Here is a 22,412-nt window from a genome sequence, read left to right on the forward strand (position 1 = left end):
GAGAGAGAGAGAGAGAGAGAGAGAGAGAGAGAGAGAGAGAGAAACAGGAAACATCTAGGGCTGTAAATACAAAAAAAAGGGAGATGTGTATCTCAGAGATGCTGGAAAGGCTGAATGTTCATTATTATGGTAGCCCAACATGTTTCCGCTCAAGAGAACATATAAAGAAACAGATGAGCGAGTCCCTGAAGAGGCTCCCTTGAACTTAAACATGTTGAGCTAACATAATAACAAACTTTCATCCTTTTGAGCATCTCTGAGATACATATCCCCCCTTTTTAATGTATACATATCCACATACATAGTGTGTAGGTAGGTAGGCATCTAGGTTCCATAAAATAACAGATAAATATTATGAAAATATAGAGTTTTTATTTGCAGACATATAAACACTTTTGGTACAGTACAGACATATTGTCAGAACTCAAGAAAAGTGTCAGTTCTAAGCAGAGCACTCATTTGCCTTGTTTTACACAGCTAGATTTGATGGAGACATCTGGCATGAAAGTTTTGCAGCTTTTGCAATCATTGTTAAAGGTGTGCATTGCTGATAACCCCTCTGCTGTGTAGCTGGAGAGACAGGCAGGTGTCATTTCTGGGAAGATATGTCACTGGCTTTAGGAAGGAAAGTTATGGGCATGATCGAAAAGACTAAGCTAATGAAAAGGAAGGGAGCCAAGAGTCAGTAATTAGCTGCTGTTCTCTCACACAAAATACCCATTGAGAGAATAGCAAGAGCCCAAATTTAAAAAAAACCCAAAGGTTCATATGACCAATAATTTTTGTTTCAATATGAGATATCTAATTCAGAAACATTGCTTTTTTTAAGAAAAAAGAAAAATTATACAACCAAAGTGATGGAATACTACTGATAGATCATTGAAACTACAAAGCATTATTAACAACAACTAGGGATAGAATCATAGAATCATAGAGTTGGAAGAGACCACAAGGGCCATCGAGTCCAACCCCCTGCCAAGCAGGAAACACCATCAGAGCACTCCTGACATATGGTTGTCAAGCCTCTGCTTAAAGACCTCCAAAGAAGGAGACTCCACCACACTCCTTGGCAGCAAATTCCACTGTCAAACAGCTCTTACTGTCACTAGATCAACAACAACAACAACAAAATTAGTTTGGGGTGGTGGTAGATGGAACTATAATATTCTGAAATGGAGGGATACTGGTCGTGGGCCCCAGTCCAGAGATATTTGCAGGCAGTGGGAACTGCACACAATTATCTCTCCTGCAGGCCTCAGTAGATGAGAAGGATTGTAAGCTCTGCCTCTGACACCGTTATTCACCTATTTGGAGCAAGAGGGGTGTCTGGAATCAGCAGTTTAGTAGTGAGTGGATGAGCGGAATGTAGAATTTCTCCCTGTCACATCTTTTTGTATTTAAGGTTCAGGGCCCATAAGGACAATGCATGCATGGAAACCATTTTCCACATGCAGATAGTCTTGATGGAGTCAGCATGGTGGTTATCAGGCTCTCTTACTCTCATGTAATAGAAATTAATCCTTAGAAATAACTGGCATTTCACTGTTCCTGCACTTTGTTGCACTTAGCCTACAGCCTTGTGCACTCTTACTTGAGGAGAAAGCCTCATTTAGCTCAGGTAAATATGCATAGGAACAGGCTGTTGTACTTTAGATTCTAGTGGCAGGTACTCAAACCTCTTGAAGGCTTGGGGGAATCTTGCACAGAGGCATCCCAAAAGTTTCAAGAAGTGTTATGTCAGGGAAATTGGCAACAGAAACCCTTTTCTGCCCTGTGTACACCAGGACTCGTTCGCATCCCAGATGGCATGTTTCTTTTATTTGTTCCAAGAGATACTGATCAAAATATTGCTGAAGCAATTTATAATGTTTGTTCTCCATATTGAGGTGAAAGTGAACATCTAATTTCTGTCCATAACCTCACAAGGGGATAATGGGTACCCTCAAGAAATTGCACTTCTTGTTAATGCCGTTCCTATATAGAGGGAGATTTATATATTTAAACATCTGAGGTAATAAAACATTCTGTTTGATTTACCAGTGCATATTTTCTTCTTGTATATACAATAGAGCATATAATTATTATACCTCAAACCCATACTTTTATTTTGTTTTTTTTCCCTTTAGAAAAACAATGTTTTAAAATATACTTTTCATTTTCTTTTAAACAGACTCATTTACAGGAATGGCAGATGTTGCCCTCTTGTGGTAAAAAATGACATAGGAATGAAAAAGAATTTAACAATGAATTTATCATTGTCTTACCTTTCACTTTATGAATACTGACTTAATTTATGGGTGGGTCTTGTGATGACCAAGTCTACACAGACAAGTTATGAGCTGTTAGCACTATGGTTTCATAAAAAAGCTGTACAATGAATTTGATTTTCTTTTTCTTTTCACTGAAAAAAAGCTGTAGACAGCTACAGTATTTACAATTATAATAAGTTATAAATCAGTAGTCCTTCATTGTAGCTACTGCTGACAATCCTGTATCTGGGAACTTAATCACTATTCAGAATTATTAGGTTTTGGTTGAGATTGTCCATTTAAAGTCATCAGATATTGGAAATTTCCACAGGCCTTTTCTCCAGCATATGAAGATCAATTCTTCCATTTAATGGGATTTGTACTTCCAAAGTTTCGTCTCCTCTGTGGTACTTTCTTCCTCTCCTTAGGCAGATGTAAATACCCATTCCAGTTACCAATGTTATTGAACACAAGCTTATTACTGACAGGACCACTAAGGTAGGCATACAAGATGCTGATTCTACTCTTTTGTGTGTGGGTTCTATAGAGATTTGTGGTTCTTTTTCCTCGACGTTAATATCAGGTTCCTTTCTTAAAAGGCTTTCAATGTAGCTCTCGTTGCTCACAGTGTCATTGACAAAGAGGTTCACCATAACTGTGGAATGCAGAGGTTCTGGGTAACCATGATCACTAACCTTAACAAGAAGCCGATAAAGGCCATAGTCGTTTTGCATGAGTGACTCCTCCAGAGTGATGTTGCCTGTCTTGGGGTCAATCTTAAAGGAGTCTGGCCGGGGACCTCTTCTCCCTATGATGCTGTATGCTATGACTGCATTCATGCCGGTATCATTATCTACCGCATAAACTTCTGTGATAGGAGATCCAGGTAGAGTAGAAGGAAGGACTAGGAGGTAAGACATGTTGGACTGCGGAAACAAGACCAAGGGTGGGTTATCATTGATGTCCAGCAAAAGGACAGTTATTTTTGCAGTCGAGGACAAAGCAGGGTCACCTCCATCGACTGCTTCAACCCATAAGATGTATGAGCTCTGCTGTTCCCTGTCTAGAGAGACCTTAGCTCTTAGCACTCCTTTGCCGGTGTCTATAACAAAGATGTCACTTCCATTTACAACAGAAAGTGCTACCCAGCCATTTTGCCCTATATCTGCATCCGTGACACTTATAACTCCAATTTCCCCAAATCCCGGAAAATTCTCTGGCACAAAAAAACTAAAATCCTTGTTGATAAATCTTGGGCTGTTGTCATTTTTATCCAGTACAGAGATGGTAACTGTGGCTATTGATTCTCGGGCTGGTACTCCAGAATCTACTGCTTTAACTGTGTAGCGGTATTTCTCTCTCTCTTCTCTGTCCAGCTGGGTGGAAACTGTCAAAACTCCTGTGACTTTATCTAAAGCAAAATATGAAGGGGCTTCAGGCCCTAGGAAATAAGACACTTGCCCTCTTTCTCCGCTGTCTGCATCTGTTGCATGTAGCTTGGTCAAAAAAGCATTGGGGGCATTATTTTCTTCAACTGATAATTCTATCAGTGTTTGAGAAAAAACAGGTGAATTGTCATTATCATCCAGAACCTGCACTTTCACTATTTTATTGACATGGAATCCTTCAGTATTCCATGCGATCACTGATACTTCATAGAACTGTTGAGCCTCATAATCCAATGGTTTTGTAGTCTCCAGCAAGTACTCATTGTGATATGGTTTGTATGGTGACAACCTGAATGGGCCATCACCATCCAAATAGCAATCCACTTTGTATTTTTCGTCTGGATCTTTTATGGTAAAAAATGCTATCGGTGTGTTAACAGGCTCTAATTCCCTCAGGTAAACCACCCCTTCTACTTCATTCGCTATAAAACGAGGAATCACTTCAGGAGGTCTCATTGTGACTTTGATGATGGATATTAACACAGTGATCACTGCAGGGATACAACCGGGACCGTTGGCTAATACGCTCAACCGATGGAGACGAGGAGTGTCACCATTAATCCTCTTGGAGAGCTTGATAACACCTGTGCTTTCATCAAGGTGAAACAAAGTGCGGGATGACTGAGAAACCTTCTGGCTGTAGGAATATGTGATCTCTGCATTGATTCCCTGATCCACATCCACAGCATGGACAGAGGCTATGGGCAACCCAATACTAGAATTCCCAAAAACTGTGACATTGATCTGGGTCTCATTGAACTGTGGGCAGTTGTCGTTGATGTCACTGATGCCAATAGTGAGGGTGGCACTGCCCACCAGTGGAGGGACTCCTCCATCCTCTGCAGTTATGAGGGTAATATATTTGTCTCTGGCCTCTCTGTCCAAGGCACCCATGACAATCAGGTAAGGCGTTCTTTCTCCACTTTCATTTTCCTCCACATCCAATGTAAAAACCCCAAAGTCATCTTGCAGGTGGTATGTCTGGACTCCATTGCTGCCCATGTCTGGGTCAACTGCCGGATGCTCTATAGCTAAACGGGTGTTGACTGGTGAGTTCTCAGGCACAAAGAGGTGGATCTGTGGCATGGGAAAGCACGGGGCATTGTCATTGACATCGTGGATGGCAATCTTCACCTTGACAAGGCGGAAATACTCCTGAGGCAACACCATAACATCCAGCAACAGCAAGCACGACTCAGAAGATGGTACTGGGGAGGAGGAGGAGGAGGCAACCACACTAGAGCCAACATTATCCTCTGTGCATAGTGCCTCCCGGTCAATCTCCTTTGTGGAGGTGCGCAGTTCTCCAGTCTGGTTGTCTAGGTTCACATACTGACCTCCTAATCCCTGGGAGGCAAGGCTGAAGGAGAGAGGGGTTTTCCCCCATTGCTGAGGCTGCTGCTTCCCCTCTACTGTGGCCTCTCCCTCTCCCTCTGATGTTGCCTGGACCTGTAAATCCTGGGCTAGATTCCCGATCAGGAACCCGGAGGGCAGCCCTTCGTTGATGCTGTAGAAAAGTTCAGTGGCACGACTATAGCTTGCAAAGCAGTTGAAAGGTCCAAGGAAGAGCAGGAAAACGAATAAGTTCTGAGGAAAGAGATGCACGTGAGGTTAGCAAATGGCATGTCCATCTGAGAGCATCAGTTTAATCACCCCCCTCTCCATTTTGCCCCCCAAAAGAGGTCTTTCTGTGCAAGACCTTGCATTGGACCATTATCTTCAGAATTCCTACCGAATTAACAAATCCACCATCTGAGTACATCCTCCTGAAAAATTTCCACCTGCCTCATATTTTTGACCTCTACACCCTCCCAATACTTAGTGCCAGTCTTCAGTCTAAATAGATCACCATCTCCTTCTGTCGCACACAACCACCAACCCTGAACATGAAGTCCCCAAACTCACCATCAATAAATGAAGAGTTGTCATCCCCTTTACCCTTAACTATTAGTTTCCTCAATAAAATAGTCAAAGAATTCGTTAAAAAGAAGCTCAAAACCACATATGTTTGTGCTTATAAATCCCCATGCTGCAGTCTAGATCACTATACAATGCCATAAAGGGTGGGAGAAACAGAAGCATATTTAAACTTCATCTTCAGTTTCCTCACTGTCTCAAATGTATTAGCATCTTTGTCAAGCCATAAACAGATTGTGAGTGAAAACAAAACAGTGGGCAGCCATCTAGGAACAAAAGCATAAACCATCGTTCTCTGCATAAAATGCATCACTGTTTAATTTTGTATTTTTCACTTCCATATATATATAGAGAGAGAAGTGAAAAATACATTATACTGTATATATATATAGAAACATTGCTTTTGATTATGCAAGACTGCAGGTACCATCCTCTCTTCTTCAGATTAGTAACAGAGTTGGCTCCGTTTGTCCAGCAGATCTAGGAACGGCTGTCCTTTGCCAGATATGGTCATCTAAGATGCCTTTGCCACAAATTAACCCTTTCACCTTCCCTACTGGGAGATGACACAAAGCCACATGCAGCCACAGCTCATCACAGCTTACTGTGCACTGACAGAAATGTTAGCCACTGCTGCTTTGACTTCATGGGTCCTTCCCCTGAAGTTAAACAAACATGTCTTCAACCCAAAGAACAATTTCTCGAGAATAGGATCCACTGAAATAAGCAAGTATGTGTGACTAGGAATGGCCGCACATGTGCATCCTCCTCGCTCCCTTTTAAGTACTGGAAACATTTTGTCACACATGGTCCCTTTCATTCTCTGTTAGAGCTGTCACACTCCTGGGAGCTTGCAGACCTAAATTTAAGGACTGGGTGAAGGGGGGGGGGGAATCCTTTTCTGAGTTCCTTTGAGCACACACAGTGGTCCTCCTGGCCTCAGCTGTTTTTTCTCATGCACAGCTCTGATTGCATGCCCGCTGACTCTCCAGAAGGGTTGCGCGAATGTGGGTCTTTCCCCAGTGCGCACACACTTCTAAGTAAATCAGCATAATAGGATCCTGCCGCTGCTGCATCACCTCCCAAATAAATGCACAGGATTGCAGCCTTGAGCTGTTGTTATCAATCCTCCTCTCATCACCATCGTGACTTTGGATAGCTACAGGATCGCGCCGTTAAAAGAGAGCTACAGAACTAGCAGCCTTGCCTCCTGAAACTGTTGCTTCTGCCGCCTCTCTCTTTACACCTGCCCCGGCGCCTCCCACCCCCGTTTCACCATCATTTCTACACTCCTAAAGTGCTACATTTGTCCCCACGAGCGAAGTTTCCTTGCTCGCTCCCGCCCGACTTCCTGGTCGAGAAGCGTCCGATCTTGCGCACCTTTCCTCGAAAAGGATCCCAGAGAAGTGCAGACAGACGAGCAGGGCAGCCCCCAGACCCCCTCCCCTCCCCCTCCCCCTCAGCGTACCGGCAGGTTCCTCTGCGTGGCGCTGGTGCTGCTCCCAGGGCTGGATCGCTGCCCCATAGCCAGCGGCCGGTGCCTCTTCGCCAGCGGGAGCCAGCGGGATCCTAGGGCCGGGGCCGAGCTGCGCCGCCGCTCATTCCCTCGGCTGCTCATTCCAAATGCGGGCATGGAGGCTCCCCGCGCGGGGAAGGGAGGGAGGGAGGGAGGCGCGCCGGGGAGGGGAAGCCGCCAGAAGGGGGAGGGAAGCGGGGAGAGCCCGGCTCTGGCGCTCATGCAAATGCCTCCCGGACTCCAGCCAATCGCCTCGCAGGGCGCTCAATTAACCCCTGGCGGGCGGCGGGCGCCAGCGCCGCTTTCGAGCGCAGCCTCTGCCAGCTGCGCTGCGCTATCCGAGGCCGTCCGGCACTCGCTCCAGAGCCGCCTCGGGAGTCTCCGGCTGCGGAGCGCGGGGCGGAGGCTTGAGCGGCTTCTCCTCCCTTCGAAGCTTTCCCAGAGGGAACCCGAGACGGCGAACAGAGGAGCCCCGAAGGAAGGAGCGGGAGACGCCCGCTTGCCTTAGCGACTCCGGATGAAAGCAGCGCGCCAGGAGACGAGGTCCACGTGTGGATGCGCTCGTGGGCAGTCGTGGTCCAGCGAGAGGAGGCTTCGGGGTCCGGGCATCTGGAGCGGGGCCTCTTAATCTTGGGGGGCCCTCAAAACGGGGGCGGGGGAGGGAAGAAGAGGAAGAAAGGAGCCCCGTTGCAGCCCAGGCATGGGAACCAACTCCTAGGAGCCCCCCCCCGCAAAGATGGTAAGGGGCTGCCCCCCCCAAGTCGGTGGGTGTTGCCATTCACATGGTGTGGGTGTGCTGCTTCTTGCGGTCGATGCTGTGGGGTGGAGCTTGCCTGGCCACCCCCAGTATTTTATTCAAGTTGGTACCCCTGATCCCGCTCTTCGCCTGCCTTGCTAGCCCTGCTCGGTTGCTTTCCGACTCGTGCGCTCCAACCTGAGGCATGGAGCAATTCCGTGGAACAGTTGTAGGGAAGAAGAAGGGGGTTGGGGAACGGGCCAGCTGCCCCCCATCAGTACAAATCAATACAAATTCGAGGTTCTACCCCCTCTAACAAAAGCCTGCCCCCCCCCCCATATCTGTGCCCAAGCTGTCCTCGGAGAATGGACTCCTCCCTTTTCGTATGCCGTCTGCACGTCTGAGGTTTAGCTGCCCATGAAAAATGCACCTTCCCATTGGGACACGTGTTTGTTAAAATTAATTAATTTATCACATTTATTTCCTGCCTTTCCTCCCAAAGGAGCCCAGGGAGGTTGATTATACAGAGCCAAACTTAAATGTCGTCTGTCCTAATCGTATCTGAAATGGGGTATGAGTTTGACACAGTGCCAGATTTACATATAAGCTAAAAAAAGCTATAGCTTAGGGCCTCACTCTCTTGGGGGCCCCCAAAAAAATTTGAAGGAAAAAAACCCTGGATGCCTATTTCCAAAATATGAGATAAAAAACAAATAAAACCTACATACAGCAACATTATGTATTAATAATTATCTCACAATTAATATACTTCTTAATTGTATTTCAGTTCAACAGTTACTTTGATAAAATACATATTTTGTTATGTACAAATGGTTTTAGATACCTATTACATCCATAGATTACCATATGGCATATATTCAACACAAAAAACAGCGACAATTTGTTGTTGGCAAAGGACAGCTGGACATATAAAGGGCCCCATTACCTTCAGTAGCTGAGGGCCTCATCAAACCTAAATCCGTTCCTGGTCAGACATATATTGAATGATCAGACAAGACATATATTGAATGATCAGACAAGACATATATTGAAAGATGCCATCATGTATAGGCCGTGCATATCAGAAAGCCAGGTTGGCTATGGCACTCTGAGCGTATGCTTGGAGAGGAACCCAGGTTTTCTACCATGCATCAGCACCGGGAATAGGGGTGCAAGGGGCTCCAGCCCCCTAAATATTTTGAAGCATGGGGCTCAGCCCCCCCCCAGTATTGAGGGGGCTGACATCCCCTGCTGCCTCCGGGCACCCTCTGTGCACCCCAGCCCCCATCCGGGAGCCAGGAGTGGGCTAGGATGAGCGAGGGCAAAGATTGACCTCCGTGTGTCCCACCCTGGCCCAGTGCACGCCATGGGGAGAAGGAGGTGGAGCACGGCAGCTGGGGTCCGCTCTCTGCCTCCTCCTCCCTGCCATGCGGAGAAGGAGGCCAAGCATGGAGCAGCTCCGCTCTCCCCATTCCTCACCCAGCATGCAAGCGCCGGCGGTGGGACATGTTGCGTGACATCACATGATGCGGCCCCCTAATGTGGGGAGCAAGTAGGCGCCCCTGCTACCATGTAGCCCTAAGTGACCACAACGTGTTCACACATATCTGGGATTGAAGGGACAACCTTGAATTTGAGTAGGGGGTCTTATAGTACCATCACATTGTAAATTTTGAAGCGAATGGGTCTCATCATGATAGCTTCCAATGTCCTCAAGGAGAGACTCAAAATGTAGGCTGCCATGCTGATGTTCATTCTCTCTCTCGCAAACACACACACACACACACACAGAGAGATGGCAAATACCCATAGCATAATATCCAATTTATTAAGATCAGCATGACATGCTTCCTTTCCTGGGAGTAAACTCAATTTAACTCAGTATTGCTTCTGACTGCATAGGTTCAGCTTGTAAAATACACTGAGCTTTAACAAAAGACCTTCAGGCACCTGAAGTATAATCTGTGGCTCTTAATTAGAAATGCAAACCATTTTGCCAAAAAAAAAGTGTTATTATTTAAATTGCTAGTATGAGGTGGGAACCGCATCAGAGAAAAGGAAATAAGTTTCCTGTTTCTGTTTGCCTGTATTTCTCATTCTTCAACTTCTTTGAAGTGTGGTGTAGTCACGTAATCTGGGTAACCGGGTTCGCGTCTCCGCTCCTCCACATGCAGCTGCTGGGTGACCTTGGGCCAGTCACACTTCTGTGAAGTCTCTCAGCCCCACTCACCTCACAGAGTGTTTGTTGTGGGGGAGGAAGGGAAAGGAGATTGTTAGCCGCTTTGAGACTCCTGAAGGGGAGTGAAAGGCGGGATATCAAATCCAAACTCTTCTTCTTCTTATGTTAACCTGTAGCAAACGTGACGTGGCATCCTCAGCCCCACCATGTGCTCGTCCCTGGCAGACGACCGCAGTGCCTGGAGACAGACAGTCAGGTCATGTGTCTATAGCTGTGACCAGAGGAGGAATGACTGTTGGGAGGAGTGCAGGGAGAAGAAATGCCATGGTACACCTCCATTAGGACAAATGGATGTCTTCATCTGCTCCTGCTGCAACAAAACATGTCTCTCCCATATCAGTCTCTACAGCCACAGCAGGCACTGCAACCCTAACAGTTTGACTTCACCACCAAAGATGTTTGCCTCCAGATGGATGCCAACCAATCAGAAAGCAAACAAATTTGGAAGCCCCACTGTCACCTATTTCAAGGAGGGCCCACCAACAAGCAGACGCCATAATTACTCCTGCTCAGGGAAAAAGTCCAGAAGCCGTCATTTCCTTCCACTACACCAATGCTTTATCGTTTCTCTCTCTCTTATTTTAAAAATGGAACAATTCTCCCACACCAATACATTGGTTAGTGGAATTGTTTCCAGCAACTTCACAGCAACTGCCTGCTCCAATTAATGTTCAAGACTTAATGTAGCAAAAGATTAAAGCAAAATAGTTGTCGCTGTTCAAAACTAATGTACAGCCTGTTCCATAATCAAGTGAAGCTGAAGTGCTTGGCTTAACTTCAGTGATGGGCCTGAACTAGCTTTGGGCCAAGAATTTCACTTTAACCAGGTCAGTGTGGATCGGTTCCACTAAAGTTGGGCAACTGGATTCAGACAGCACTTAAAAGAGAGTTGCTTAATTTAATCTGGCTTGTTTTGTGGGTTGCATACATCTATGTGTGGTGCACTAGCACATGTTGTTTATAGGCTACAACTACAAAGTGCATTTGTCCAGGCAGAACCTCATATGCCTCTGGTGAGCATAACAATAATCTTTTTGGATCAGACCAAAGCGCACACCTAAGTCAGTGCTCTTTTCCCAGCAGTGGCCATTCAGATACCTCTGGGAAACACTAAGCAGGGCACAAAGGCAAAAGCTTTCTCTTGGTGATTTATTTCCAGAAGTTGGTGTCCTGAGGTATACTATTCCCTTTAGGTTCCATAGAACTATTATGGCTGTTATCACTGTGGGTAGCTCCATCCTCTGTGAAATATCCACTTAAAGTCATTAAAGTTAGTGGGTGCCACTACATCTTATAGTAGGAAGCCCCATAGACTACAGTGGTACCTTGGGTTACATATGCTTCAGGTTACAGACTCCACTGACCCAGAAATACTACCTTGAGTTAAGAACTTTGCTTCAGGATGAGAACAGAAATCGTGCTTTGGCGGCGCGGCAGCAGCAGGAGACTCCATTAGTTAAAGTGGTGCTTCAGGTTAAGAACAGTTTCAGGTTAAGAACGGACCTCCGGAACGACTTAAGTACTTAACCCGAGGTACCACTGTAGCTGTATCTTGTTTGAATTTGTTGGCAATTAGTTTGATTTGGTGATCCTGAGCTGTCCTCTTATGAGAGGGGGCAATTATGCATGGATAAACAAAGCTAAATCTAAATCTGTTTGAGATTTCTACACCAGACCAGCTCAGTTGCTGGTGTGGTCATTCTGCAAATATCCAGAGAAGTGTTTACAGCACATTTTGCCTGCATAGAGCAATAATTTAATGAAACAATAATATTTTGCAGTGCTTTTTGAATGTTCAAGCATTTCTCAGTAATTTCCATCCCAAGAATGAATTCCAAAGCTTTACTGCAGAACAGTCTTAAATCTAGGTACAAGAACAAAATACAAAGTAACACATTGTACTAAGGTAGGACACCCTGAAAATCATTGAGCTTTTTTTTAGGAAACCACCACTGAGTTTTTTTTGTTGAGCCAAAAAGACACAATTTTTTAATTGACTTTCCTAAAACATTTCAGAAATTCCCCACAGATGTCATTTCTGCCTTTGATATCCCGGTACTGTCTGGGACGTATGACAGCCCTAACTAAGGAGTGTGGTTCAATCCGTTGCGCAGTTCAGTAAACTTTATTCTCTCAGGTCTCAGAGAGAGCTTGGTTTCTGTTTTTTTTTTTTATAAAATTTTTATTTGGTTTTCTGCTTTTATAAAGACAAAACATACACAAAGAAGACACAAGACAAAAACATGTATACAATCAGCAAATCCCCATTTCATAACCTTGTTCCTTGACTTCCCCCCACCTCCCCTCGTGCATCCCAGTTTCAAGATTATATCAGCAAGTTGGTGTTTCTCCTCTTAACAATCTTATTCATCTTATTACCTTTTTTATAATAAAAATTGATTTTCATAAGTTGGACTTAAGCTCTCTTCCATCGATTTTCATTTTATCTTAATTAAGAGTCATCTTAACCAAACCTAGAAGTCTTAAGAGTTTATAAGAGTCTCTTCTTCCCTCCCTCCCATCCCCGGTTTTTGTCCCTTCCCAATGAAAATCCAAATTCGAGATTCTCAGCCTGGGTTCCTCACGTCCGAGGCTTTCAAATCTCTTTCAGTCCCTCTTCGCCTGTCCTGTTGGTAGTCCTTTATGTCAGTCGTCAAGTCTGGGAAAAGTTCTTTCACCATCAAAGTGTATCCTCTTCCCACAAGAAGATTCCAAAGTGACTGCTGAAGAATTTCCACAAAGTCTATCCCTTCAAAGTCTAAGTCCAAACGGAGGCCCCAAGCATATTTCTTTATTTTAAATTCCTGTATTCCATTTTGTCTTGGGACCTCCTCCTTCTTCTTCTGTGTCTTTCGCAGACTTGTGGTAGATATGTTCCCAGCGTCTCCTTGCTTGTATTCCGCAGATGTCAACTTTTGGTTGTTGCTTCCCAGGATTACTTCTTCTTTTTCTTGTTGTTTAGTCTCTTCCAGCTCTGTAGATATTGTTTCCCAATCAGCTGTGGATTCTTTCTCATTAAGGTCCTCAATACAAAGAGCAGAGTTGCCTGTTCCCAAGGTCATAGTCTCAAGTTGTTTATTCATGGCCAAGCTCTGCTCTTGTAAGATTCCCACCAGTTGAAACATCCTTTCGATTTCCACTAGTAACTTTCCTTCCACAGCCATTGTATCCATTGTAGTTTCACAGAATTCCCCCTAGGGGGAATCTGGTTACTTATTTGCCTTTTCACCAACAATCCTTTAACTGATTATTGTTACTTTGTTTCCAACAGTTTTGTCTCAATTATAACTCGTCTTAGTCCAGAGGGATCTTAAATGGCAATTTCTCACTTTAAACCGCCCGTTTGGCAGCTTTGACAGCTGTCAAACTCCGCAGCTCTTACGCAGGCAGAAAAGCAGGACGTTCCCGAGCCCGGGAGGGGGGGTTGTTTAAAACAAAAGGAAGGTTTCCAAAACTCCGCTCTCCAGCCCAAAATTTCCTTTAATTAAATCTTGGAAGTTAATGTCCTTTTTCACTCACACCGCCAAGGGTAGGCTCTCCAGCTTAGCTCTTGTGTCGTTGCTTAGATCGTCTGCAAGGGGGGGGTGCGGACTTCCTTTTAGCACACCCCCCGGTCGTCTCTAATTCAGGGTAAAAATTTTAAAGTCCCAATCCGTCTTACTCACGGGTAGTTCTTTCAGTCCAGATTTTCAAGGAAGGAAGTCGGCGCTCTCTGGTTATGGCTCGCGGCTTCGCTCCACCGAGGTAGCGATCGACTCTCAGTGCCACGCCACCCCCGTATCCCCTCCACAGCCTTTAAAAAGGCTCTTTGCGAATCAGGGGGGGCGCTTAAGGCACCCGCCGAGTCTTCAGTCCGCAGGCTTCCGCGCCTGCGGTTTTTAAGGGTCCCCGCGTCGCCGGCGCGGCAAAGACCCATCCTCAGTGGAGCCGATTCCCTCCGGAGCTCGGAGGAAATCCGCCATTTCCAGATCGCGTCAACCCGGAAGTCCAGAGAGAGCTTGGTTTCTGGGTGCTAAGTCATCAGGTGGTTTAGTTCACTGAAATGGAAAAATACCAACCTTCCACTTTCATCCCAAGTGGAACCTATTGCTGAAGGGAAATTGACCTTTACAGCATTCATAATACAAGGCTCTCAAACACAGCTTTTTATGTACATTAAACTTAGAACTTTAACAGCTCTATGTGAAACACAAAGTACCTTCAAACTACTTAGCTTTTTCTTGCTATCTCGAAGATGCAAGTGTAGTTTTGTGATTTAATTGTACATGTAGGATAAGTATCCTTGGAAATGGATGGCACCTTTTCCTGCAGGACATTCTGAAGTCAGCTCTGCAGTTTGCACAATCCTGCACTGATCCCCATGACTGCCTTGTCAGTTATATAGATGAAGGAAGGGGAAGAGAAGACTCAAGTCTCTGGCACACTGAATGCAGATACCAGATGATCAGCATGAGTGCATCTGAACAGACTCAGTCCATTTCAAATGAGCTTCACATAAAATACATTGCCATTGCCATCGCCGTGGGATGCTGCTTGTACATCTGGTACAGTACTGAATCCAGAGTGGGAAGCTTTCATGTGAACAATCAGAGATTTCTCATTTTGTGTTGACTTTGGTAATGCAAACTGCAAGTTCATCTCAGGGCAAGGAAAAGGGAAGAGACACATCTTGGTGGAGCATTCCTATGGGTTTATGCCCATTTTTATAACCTTATCCCCAAAGTCACAGGGAGAAGTACTTCCCACTTCCCCAATGGAAGACTTCCTACTTACGTATATATGAAATTATGTTATGATCTTCAGGCCTGTGTTACTCATGTAAATGCTCAAATGTGCACAGGTGACCTAGGAATATTCATATGCTTTCTCTCACGCACATCAACTTTCTGCCTTATTTCTCATACATTTGGATATTGTCTCCTGTGCAGCCAACCTGGATGGCAGCTAACATTACTGAGGGAACTATCCAGCGAGATCTGCTATGCCTAGGGGCTACCTATTAATGCCACCAACTGATCAAGAAGGACCAGCATTTATTGGTCTGTGAAGTGCCACAAGATTCTGTTGCTGGTGCCTTGATTGGCAGACCTATTTTTTTCTAGGGCACCATTTGTCTTTCTTCCACAAGAAGACATCTGCTATTTTTGCTGCTTCTTGTTTCCTCTTCCCTTCTCTGGGCCTTTCTGGTGAACCTTTTGTAGTGCTGGTGTTTAGCTGATTCAGGGCTCCAAATGTCTTTCTTCAAGGAACTGCTTCTGTTTTGGAATATAACTTTTTTTCAGCCACTGAGGTAAAGGTAAAGGACCCCTGGATGGTTAAGTCCAGTCGAAATTGACTATGGGGTGCAGCTCTCAACTTTGCTTTCAGGCCAAGGGAGCCAGCGTTCATCCACAGACAGCTTTCCATTTCATTTGGCTAGCATGACTAAACCGCTTCTGATGCAACGGAACACCATGATGGAAGCCAGAGTGCACGGAAACACCATTTACCTTACCTCTGCTGCGGAACCTATTTATCTACTTGCACTGGTATGCTTTCGAACTGCTTGGATGGCAGAAGCTGGGACAGAGCAATGAGAGCTCACCTCATCATGCAGATTCAAACCACTGACCATTTGATCAGCAAGCCCAAGAAGCTTCGTGGTTTAGACCACAGCACCACCTGCATCCCATCAATTCACTTCAGCCACTGAAGTTTTTTTGTTTGTTTTTTGCAGTGCAAATGCAATTCCCCTTGATACCCGCAACACCCCCCACAGTTTGTTAACATAGATATTGCTTTGTCCTACAAATGCCACAGATGCTTATTCAGTTAATGCTGTAACATCACTGGTGGCAAAGAAGTTTGCTTTGCCACAGCTATAAACAAAGAAAGTAAAGATGGCAGCATATTTTCCTAAACAAAATAAAAACAACAATTAAACACTAACAAATATATTGTGGCAGAAGCTTTTGTATATTACTGTCCACTTTGTCAGATACATAACGTATTGTCCTAAGTTAGGGTAGGGTGGATGGGTAGTAAACGAATGAGGTCAGAGGGAAATGAAATGCTGAAAAATACAGACATTGATAATTATGGGTTGAATGTTTGTGACCAATAACCTGTTGGGTTACTTTGTGTGGTGAGAAGTTCAGCAAAGCTATTAAACTTCCCACAGTGGACAAAGTGTATCAGAGGTTGTTTTATTTAGTAAACACAAAACACACTATACACACAATATACACAATTGCTTCAAGAGCCCAGAGAGGGTTTCTAGCTTTCCAAGTCCTTGCAAATCCAAAGTCACTTCAATGCTACCACTCAGTGGATTCATGCTACCACTCAGTGGATTCATGCTACCACTCAGTGGATTTGTAACTGGCTGACTGACCGAACCCAAAGGGTGCTCATCAATGGTTCCTCTTCATCCTGGAGAAGAGTGACTAGTGGGGTGCCACAGGGTTCTGTCTTGGGCCCGGTCTTATTCAACATCTTTATCAACGACTTGGATGATGGACTCAAGGGCATCCTGATCAAATTTGCAGATGACACCAAATTGGGAGGGGTGGTTAACACCCCAGAGGACAGGATCACACTTCAAAACGACCTTGACAGATTAGAGAACTGGTCCAAAACAAACAAGATGAATTTTAACAGGCAGAACATGAGCCAACAGTGTGACGCGGCAGCTAAAAAAGCCAATGCAATTCTGGGCTGCATCAATAGGAGTATAGCATCTAGATCAAGGGAAGTAACAGTGCCACTGTATTCTGCTCTGGTCAGACCTCACCTGGAGTACTGTGTCCAGTTCTGGGCACCACAGTTCAAGAAGGACACTGACAAACTGGAACGTGTCCAGAGGAGGGCAACCAAAATGGTCAAAGGCCTGGAAACGATGCCTTATGGTAGTGACTGAGGAACTTAAGATAGAAAAAGGAACACGACAGGGGTGCCCAATTTCCCCATTACTTTTTATTTCAGTTCTGGAGGTGTTGCTGAATATGATTAGGAATGACCAGCAGGTTAAAGGAGTGCAGGTCGGAGCTAAACATTACAAGTTAAGAGCGTTTGCAGATGACCTAGTATTGACTTTGCAAGAGCCAAACACTAGTACGAAAAAGGTGTTAGAAATAATACAACAGTTTGGCCAGGTAGCTGGATTTAAGTTGAATAAACAAAAAACCAAAGTTTTAGGGAAAAATTTAACAGATACGGAAAAGGAGAAATTCCAAGAGGAGACAGGCTTGACAGTGGTCAAGAAGGTGAAATACCTAGGGGTTTATTTGACATCTAAAAATGTGAATTTGTATAAGGACAATTATGAAAAATGTTGGTCAGAAATTAAAAAAGATTTAGAAATATGGTCAAATTTGAAACTGTCAATGTTAGGCCGAATTGCTGTGATCAAAATGAATGTATTGCCTAGAATGCTATTTTTGTTTCAGACCTTGCAGATTCTTGACAAGATGGAATGTTTTAAGAGGTGGCAGAAAGACATTTCGAAATTTGTCTGGCAGGGCAAAAAGCCCAGAATTAAATTTAAAATATTGACAGACGCTAAAGAAAGAGGGGGTTTTGCCCTGCCGGACTTAAAATTGTACTATGAGGCAGCAGCTTTTTGCTGGCTGAAAGAATGGATGCTCCTCGAGAACACAGACATTTTGGATCTGGAAGGTTTTAACAATGCTTTTGGTTGGCATGCATATCTATGGTATGACAAAGTCAATAGTGCCTTCAAAAACCACATTGTTAGAAAAGCACTATTTAATGTTTGGACAAGATATAAAGATCTGTTGGAAAACAAAACCCCTAGATGGGTGTCACCAGTGGAGGCTAAAGCAGTGAAGAAACTCAATATGGAGGTCGGATGGCCGAAGTATTGGGAAATTTTGGAACAGGATGGAGATAAGATTAAACTACAAAGTCATGAGAAACTGAAACATAAAGTACAAAATTGGTTTCAATATCGGCAAATAATGGAGTTTTTCAAACAGGACAGGAAAATTGGCTTCCAGGTGGAAAAATCAAAATTAGAAATTGAACTGTTAGAACCCAATACTAAGAATTTATCTAGAATGTATAACTTGTTGCTGAAATGGAATATACAGGATGAAACAGTCAAATCGGCTATGATTAAGTGGGCACAGGATGTTGGGCATAACATCATGTCAGCTGACTGGGAATGGTTATGGAACACCGGTATCAAATTTACGGCATGTAATGCCTTAAAGGAAAATATTATGAAAATGGTCTACAGGTGGTACATGACCCCAGTCAAGCTGGCAAAAATTTATCATTTGTCCGATAATAAATGTTGGAAATGTAGAGAGACCGAAGGTACTTTCTACCACCTTTGGTGGACGTGCCCGAAGATTAAGGCTTTCTGGGAAATGATCTATAATGAAATGAAAAAGGTACTTAAATGTACTTTCCCTAAAAAACCAGAGGCCTTTCTCTTGGGCATTGTCGGCCAACTGGTGTCAAAGAGGGACAGAACTTTCTTTATGTATGCTACAACAGCAGCAAGAATACTTATCGCAAAGTATTGGAAGACACAAGATCTACCCACTTTGGAAGAATGGCAGATGAAAGTGATGGACTATATGACATTGGCCGAGATGACAGGCAGAATCCGTGACCAACGAAAAGAGGCGGTGGAAGAAGAATGGAAAAAATTTAAAAGTTATCTTAAGGACTACTATAAACTTAATGAATGTTAAAGTGTTGTGGTTTTTAGAAACAAAGGGATACAGTGATATAAGGCCAGAATATAAAGAGGACTAAGATGACAGAGGTTGGAAAGTGACAATTGGGAGTTGCTATAAAATTATGGACATTGGGATGCAGAAAGGGGGGGTATGGGGAAGTCCAAGAAAAGAGGTTTATGAAAATATGTTATGAAACTATACGTGTATGTTTGTCTTTTTAAGTGTTTGTCTGTTTTTTAAAAATTTTGTAAAACCAATAAAAATTTTATATAAAAAAAAAAGGAAACGATGCCTTATGAGGAACGGCTAAGGGAGCTGGGCATGTTTAGCCTGGAGAAGAGGAGGTTAAGGGGTGATATGATAGCCATGTTCAAATATATAAAAGGATGTCACATAGAGGAGGGAGAAAGGTTGTTTTCTGCTGCTCCAGAGAAGCGGACACGGAGCAATGGATCCAAACTACAAGAAAGAAGATTCCACCTAAACATTAGGAAGAACTTCCTGACAGTAAGAGCTGTTCGACAGTGGAATTTGCTGCCCAGGAGTGTGGTGGAGTCTCCTACTTTGGAGGTCTTTAAGCAGAGGCTTGACAACCATATGTCAGGAGTGCTCTGATGGTGTTTCCTGCTTGGCAGGGGGTTGGACTCGATGGCCCTTGTGGTCTCTTCCAACTCTAGGATTCTATGATTCTGTTTCTTTCTAGTTTTACCCCCAGCAATCCTTCACCACAATTCTCCACAACAGAATGCTGTAATTGGAGCTTCAGATATAGGCTAACACTACATGCCAACCTGCACAGCAACAGAGATAAGATGCTCATGAGTCCTCTGTATCTACATCCTGGGAAAAAAAACATTTTATACTAAAATATGGAGAATTAAAGCAATATTGAACATTCCCTACCTAAGTGGTGATAACATAGACACCCTGGCATTGTTAAGCCAATTAAAACTTACAATGTGCTGAAAAATACTTTGCCTTGCGTCAATCCACATAAGTTGCTTGGGATGTATTTTTTATTTTATACATTTATACTCCAGTTTATAATAATTTATGACTAAAAACATAAAGCAGAAAATGAAATAAGATGTCTAAAAATAAAAGCAAAAATCACAGCTAAAACATTTATCAAATTATGCTTCCAAGCACTAGCTTCTGTGGTGACAGTGGAAGAGACCAGTGTTTTCTGCCTAGAACTGGCATTAAAGAGGTGTAACACAGGTAAATGAATTAAATTATGGCTAAATGTATTTAAATTGACAAATGAGATCTGCAGAGGTGACTGCAGAAAGCTAACTCTTAAAGGCTCTGACAGGTGAGCAGCCCTCATGTTACTCAGGTGAGCCTGCCCAGGGAGAGGGCACCTCTTCTTTTAAGGCACACCCTTCAGACCTGTGGGAGCCTCTTCCCTCTGGGTGCAGCCAGGTAGAGGTGGGCGTAACTGGTATGAAAAGGCTAGTCACATCATCATCTCTCTCTCTCTCTCTCTCTCTCTCTCTCTCTCTCTCTCTCTCTCTCTCTTACTCCGTTTTGCTCTCTTACTCTATTCATCTTGGTGCTGCATCTGTACAAAGATGTACTGTAGCTAGTTCTAGAGTCTGAAGTCAAAAGTGTCAGACTCCATTGTCTTATAAATATATACAATTGTACCTGTAACTGCAACCTTAGCCTGCCTCCAGACTGCTGCTGAATGTGAACTGTGAAGACTAGTTTTGTGCTGTTATTGTTTGAAGTGGGATAAAGGGGGGGGGGAGGGATGCCAAGAAGAATCCAGGCTGCACTGAGGCATCCTGGATTGCTTAATCAAAAAGGCTGTAACCAGCTGAAACAACATCTGCCTGTTTGGTGCAAAGGGGTGTACTCTGCTGTACTCACAAGTGTAAGGAAGGATAATACATACTAATATATCCTCTCCTACCTTCCATACACATCCCTAGGCCCCACCCTCTGGCATCAACATGACTTCCATGCCCTCTCTCCCTCTGACTTGGCCACAACCCCAGCCCCACCATTGGGCCAGGTAGTGGCATGGCTGTGTCACTGGAGAGGAAAGCAAATGAGCTGCACATCAGTAGGAGCCCAGTGGCAAGTGCTGATGATATGGGGTGACCAATGCTAGCTCACGGGGGCACAGTCTAATATGGGAGAAGAGTGACTTTTCCTTTCCTGATCCACCCACCTTGTGCACCTCTTCTTCAAATGGCGGCTTTCATTCTAGCCCTTTCTGATTCTATGCCAAATGATGACATTCTAGCTCTTCCTGCCTCTATGTCATAGAGCATGGGTAGGCAAACTAAGGCCCGGGGGCCGGATCCAGCCCAGTCACCTTCTAAATCTGGCCTGCAGACAGTCCAGGAATCAGCATGTTTTTACCTGAGTGGAATGTGTGCTTTTATTCAAAATGCATCTCTGGGTTATTTGTGGGGCATAGGAATCCGTTCATTTTTTTCTTCAAAATATAGTCTGGCCCCCCACAAGGTCTGAGGGACAGTGGTCCGGCCCCCTGCAGAAAAAGTTTGCTGACCCCTGTCATAGAGAATATGGACACCACGGGGATTGCAACTTCTGTTGCTGGTTGTGTGTGACGGTTGCAGCCCTCTCCCATGGCCAGTTGCCTTATCAATATATGTAAACTAGCAGCAATCACCACAGGGGTTAACGGGACTGACATTTTAAAAATGTTTAATAATTATGTTGCTGTCCCATATAAGTTAATGCTCAAAGCAACTGACAATGACAGTAAGACAAAAAATATAGTGGTGCAGTAAATAGGTATAAAAACCATAAGTATATCAAATTCATTTAACATATTTCATGAATCACTTTTATATTCATGTTAGTCAGCTAAGAAATTACAGCATTCCAACAATTAAGTTTCCCTAACCATATAGAAAACAATTCCCTCCATTACTGAGAACAGTTATTACCACGTGTAAGTAATTAACAAATCTTTCACATATCCGTATCATTAAAATAGCTGCAGCAGAAGATACATTAATATCAACATTTTACCATTTTAAGTGAGGCTTGAATTGTATACCCACATACTAGGGAGGATGCCTCACTAAATTCAATGGGTGTTACTTCTCTGCAGACATGCATGGTAAATCCATCAAAAACTATCAAAAATTTCTTGCTCGCACATGTCAATCAAGCTGGCATGTGTCAGACCTTACTCCAGTGAGGTAAAGAGCAGAGGAGAAGGAAGAATGTGATGGTAGCCTGCAGCCAGTAAGTCTCATTGCTTGGAGCTCTGAGGCAGCCAGAAACTTTCATTAGGCATTGTATAATCCAAACTCATTTGGCCTACTAGAAGCTGATTTTGGACAGAACTGAGTTGTGTGTGGGGTTGGGCAATATATTGATATATTGTCCAAAACCAGTTTGAAGTCCATATTGTGATATGAGTTTCATAATTTTTTACTTGGCAATATATCATGAATCATGATGTGTGTATGTTATGCAAAAATCATGATGCGGGGGAAACTGTGAAACCAGCCAATGCCTCTACAGTACATAGTTCCATCCTGATTTCAGACATCATGATATATCAGTATATCGTGATGTTTATATGGTGATATATCACGATGCTGAAAACCAGATACTGCCCAGCCCTA

The 22,412-nt window shown here is 43.9% G+C and overlaps 1 protein-coding gene and 2 long non-coding RNA genes across 4 annotated transcripts in view; all 3 read right to left on the bottom strand.

The window, feature by feature from the left end:
* The window catches only part of LOC310706086, a 1,025,148-nt gene that overhangs the window by 915,048 nt on the left and 87,688 nt on the right, over positions 1 to 22,412 (bottom strand). The gene's annotated exons all lie outside the window — the stretch shown is intronic.
* PCDH20 (protocadherin 20) lies at positions 351 to 7,855 on the bottom strand. 2 transcript variants are annotated; one of them, XR_014525566.1, is made up of 3 exons: positions 7,083 to 7,855; positions 1,101 to 5,284; positions 351 to 908 (listed from the first exon to the last, which is right to left on the bottom strand). XR_014525566.1 is itself a non-coding variant. In XM_083501153.1 (2 exons), exons 1-2 carry the CDS (start codon positions 7,350 to 7,352, stop codon positions 2,558 to 2,560), a joined length of 2,997 nt encoding a protein of 998 aa, XP_083357279.1. In that variant the 5' UTR covers positions 7,353 to 7,855; the 3' UTR covers positions 351 to 2,557. The 2 variants fall into 2 exon arrangements, 1 of the variants encoding a protein (XP_083357279.1); XM_083501153.1 differs by having other exon boundaries at positions 351 to 5,284.
* On the bottom strand, positions 8,258 to 16,284 carry LOC310706085. The gene is made up of 3 exons (XR_014525653.1): positions 14,085 to 16,284; positions 10,227 to 12,237; positions 8,258 to 9,973 (listed from the first exon to the last, which is right to left on the bottom strand). It is a non-coding gene; the product is annotated as an uncharacterized lncRNA (long non-coding RNA).

The sequence above is a fragment of the Podarcis liolepis genome, assembly GCF_965112155.1.
Source record: "Podarcis liolepis genome assembly, chromosome: 4".
In the NCBI taxonomy this organism is placed as follows: Eukaryota; Metazoa; Chordata; class Lepidosauria; order Squamata; family Lacertidae; genus Podarcis; species Podarcis liolepis.

Bases quoted from the DNA above. Each gene is read 5' to 3' on its own strand.
- PCDH20 (XM_083501153.1), bottom strand. From the start codon at position 7,352: ATGAGCGCCAGAGCCGGGCTCTCCCCGCTTCCCTCCCCCTTCTGGCGG. The intron at 5,285-7,082 runs GTACGCTGAGGG...CTCTTTCCTCAG, and splicing joins CCACGCAGAGGAACCTGCCG to AACTTATTCGTTTTCCTGCT.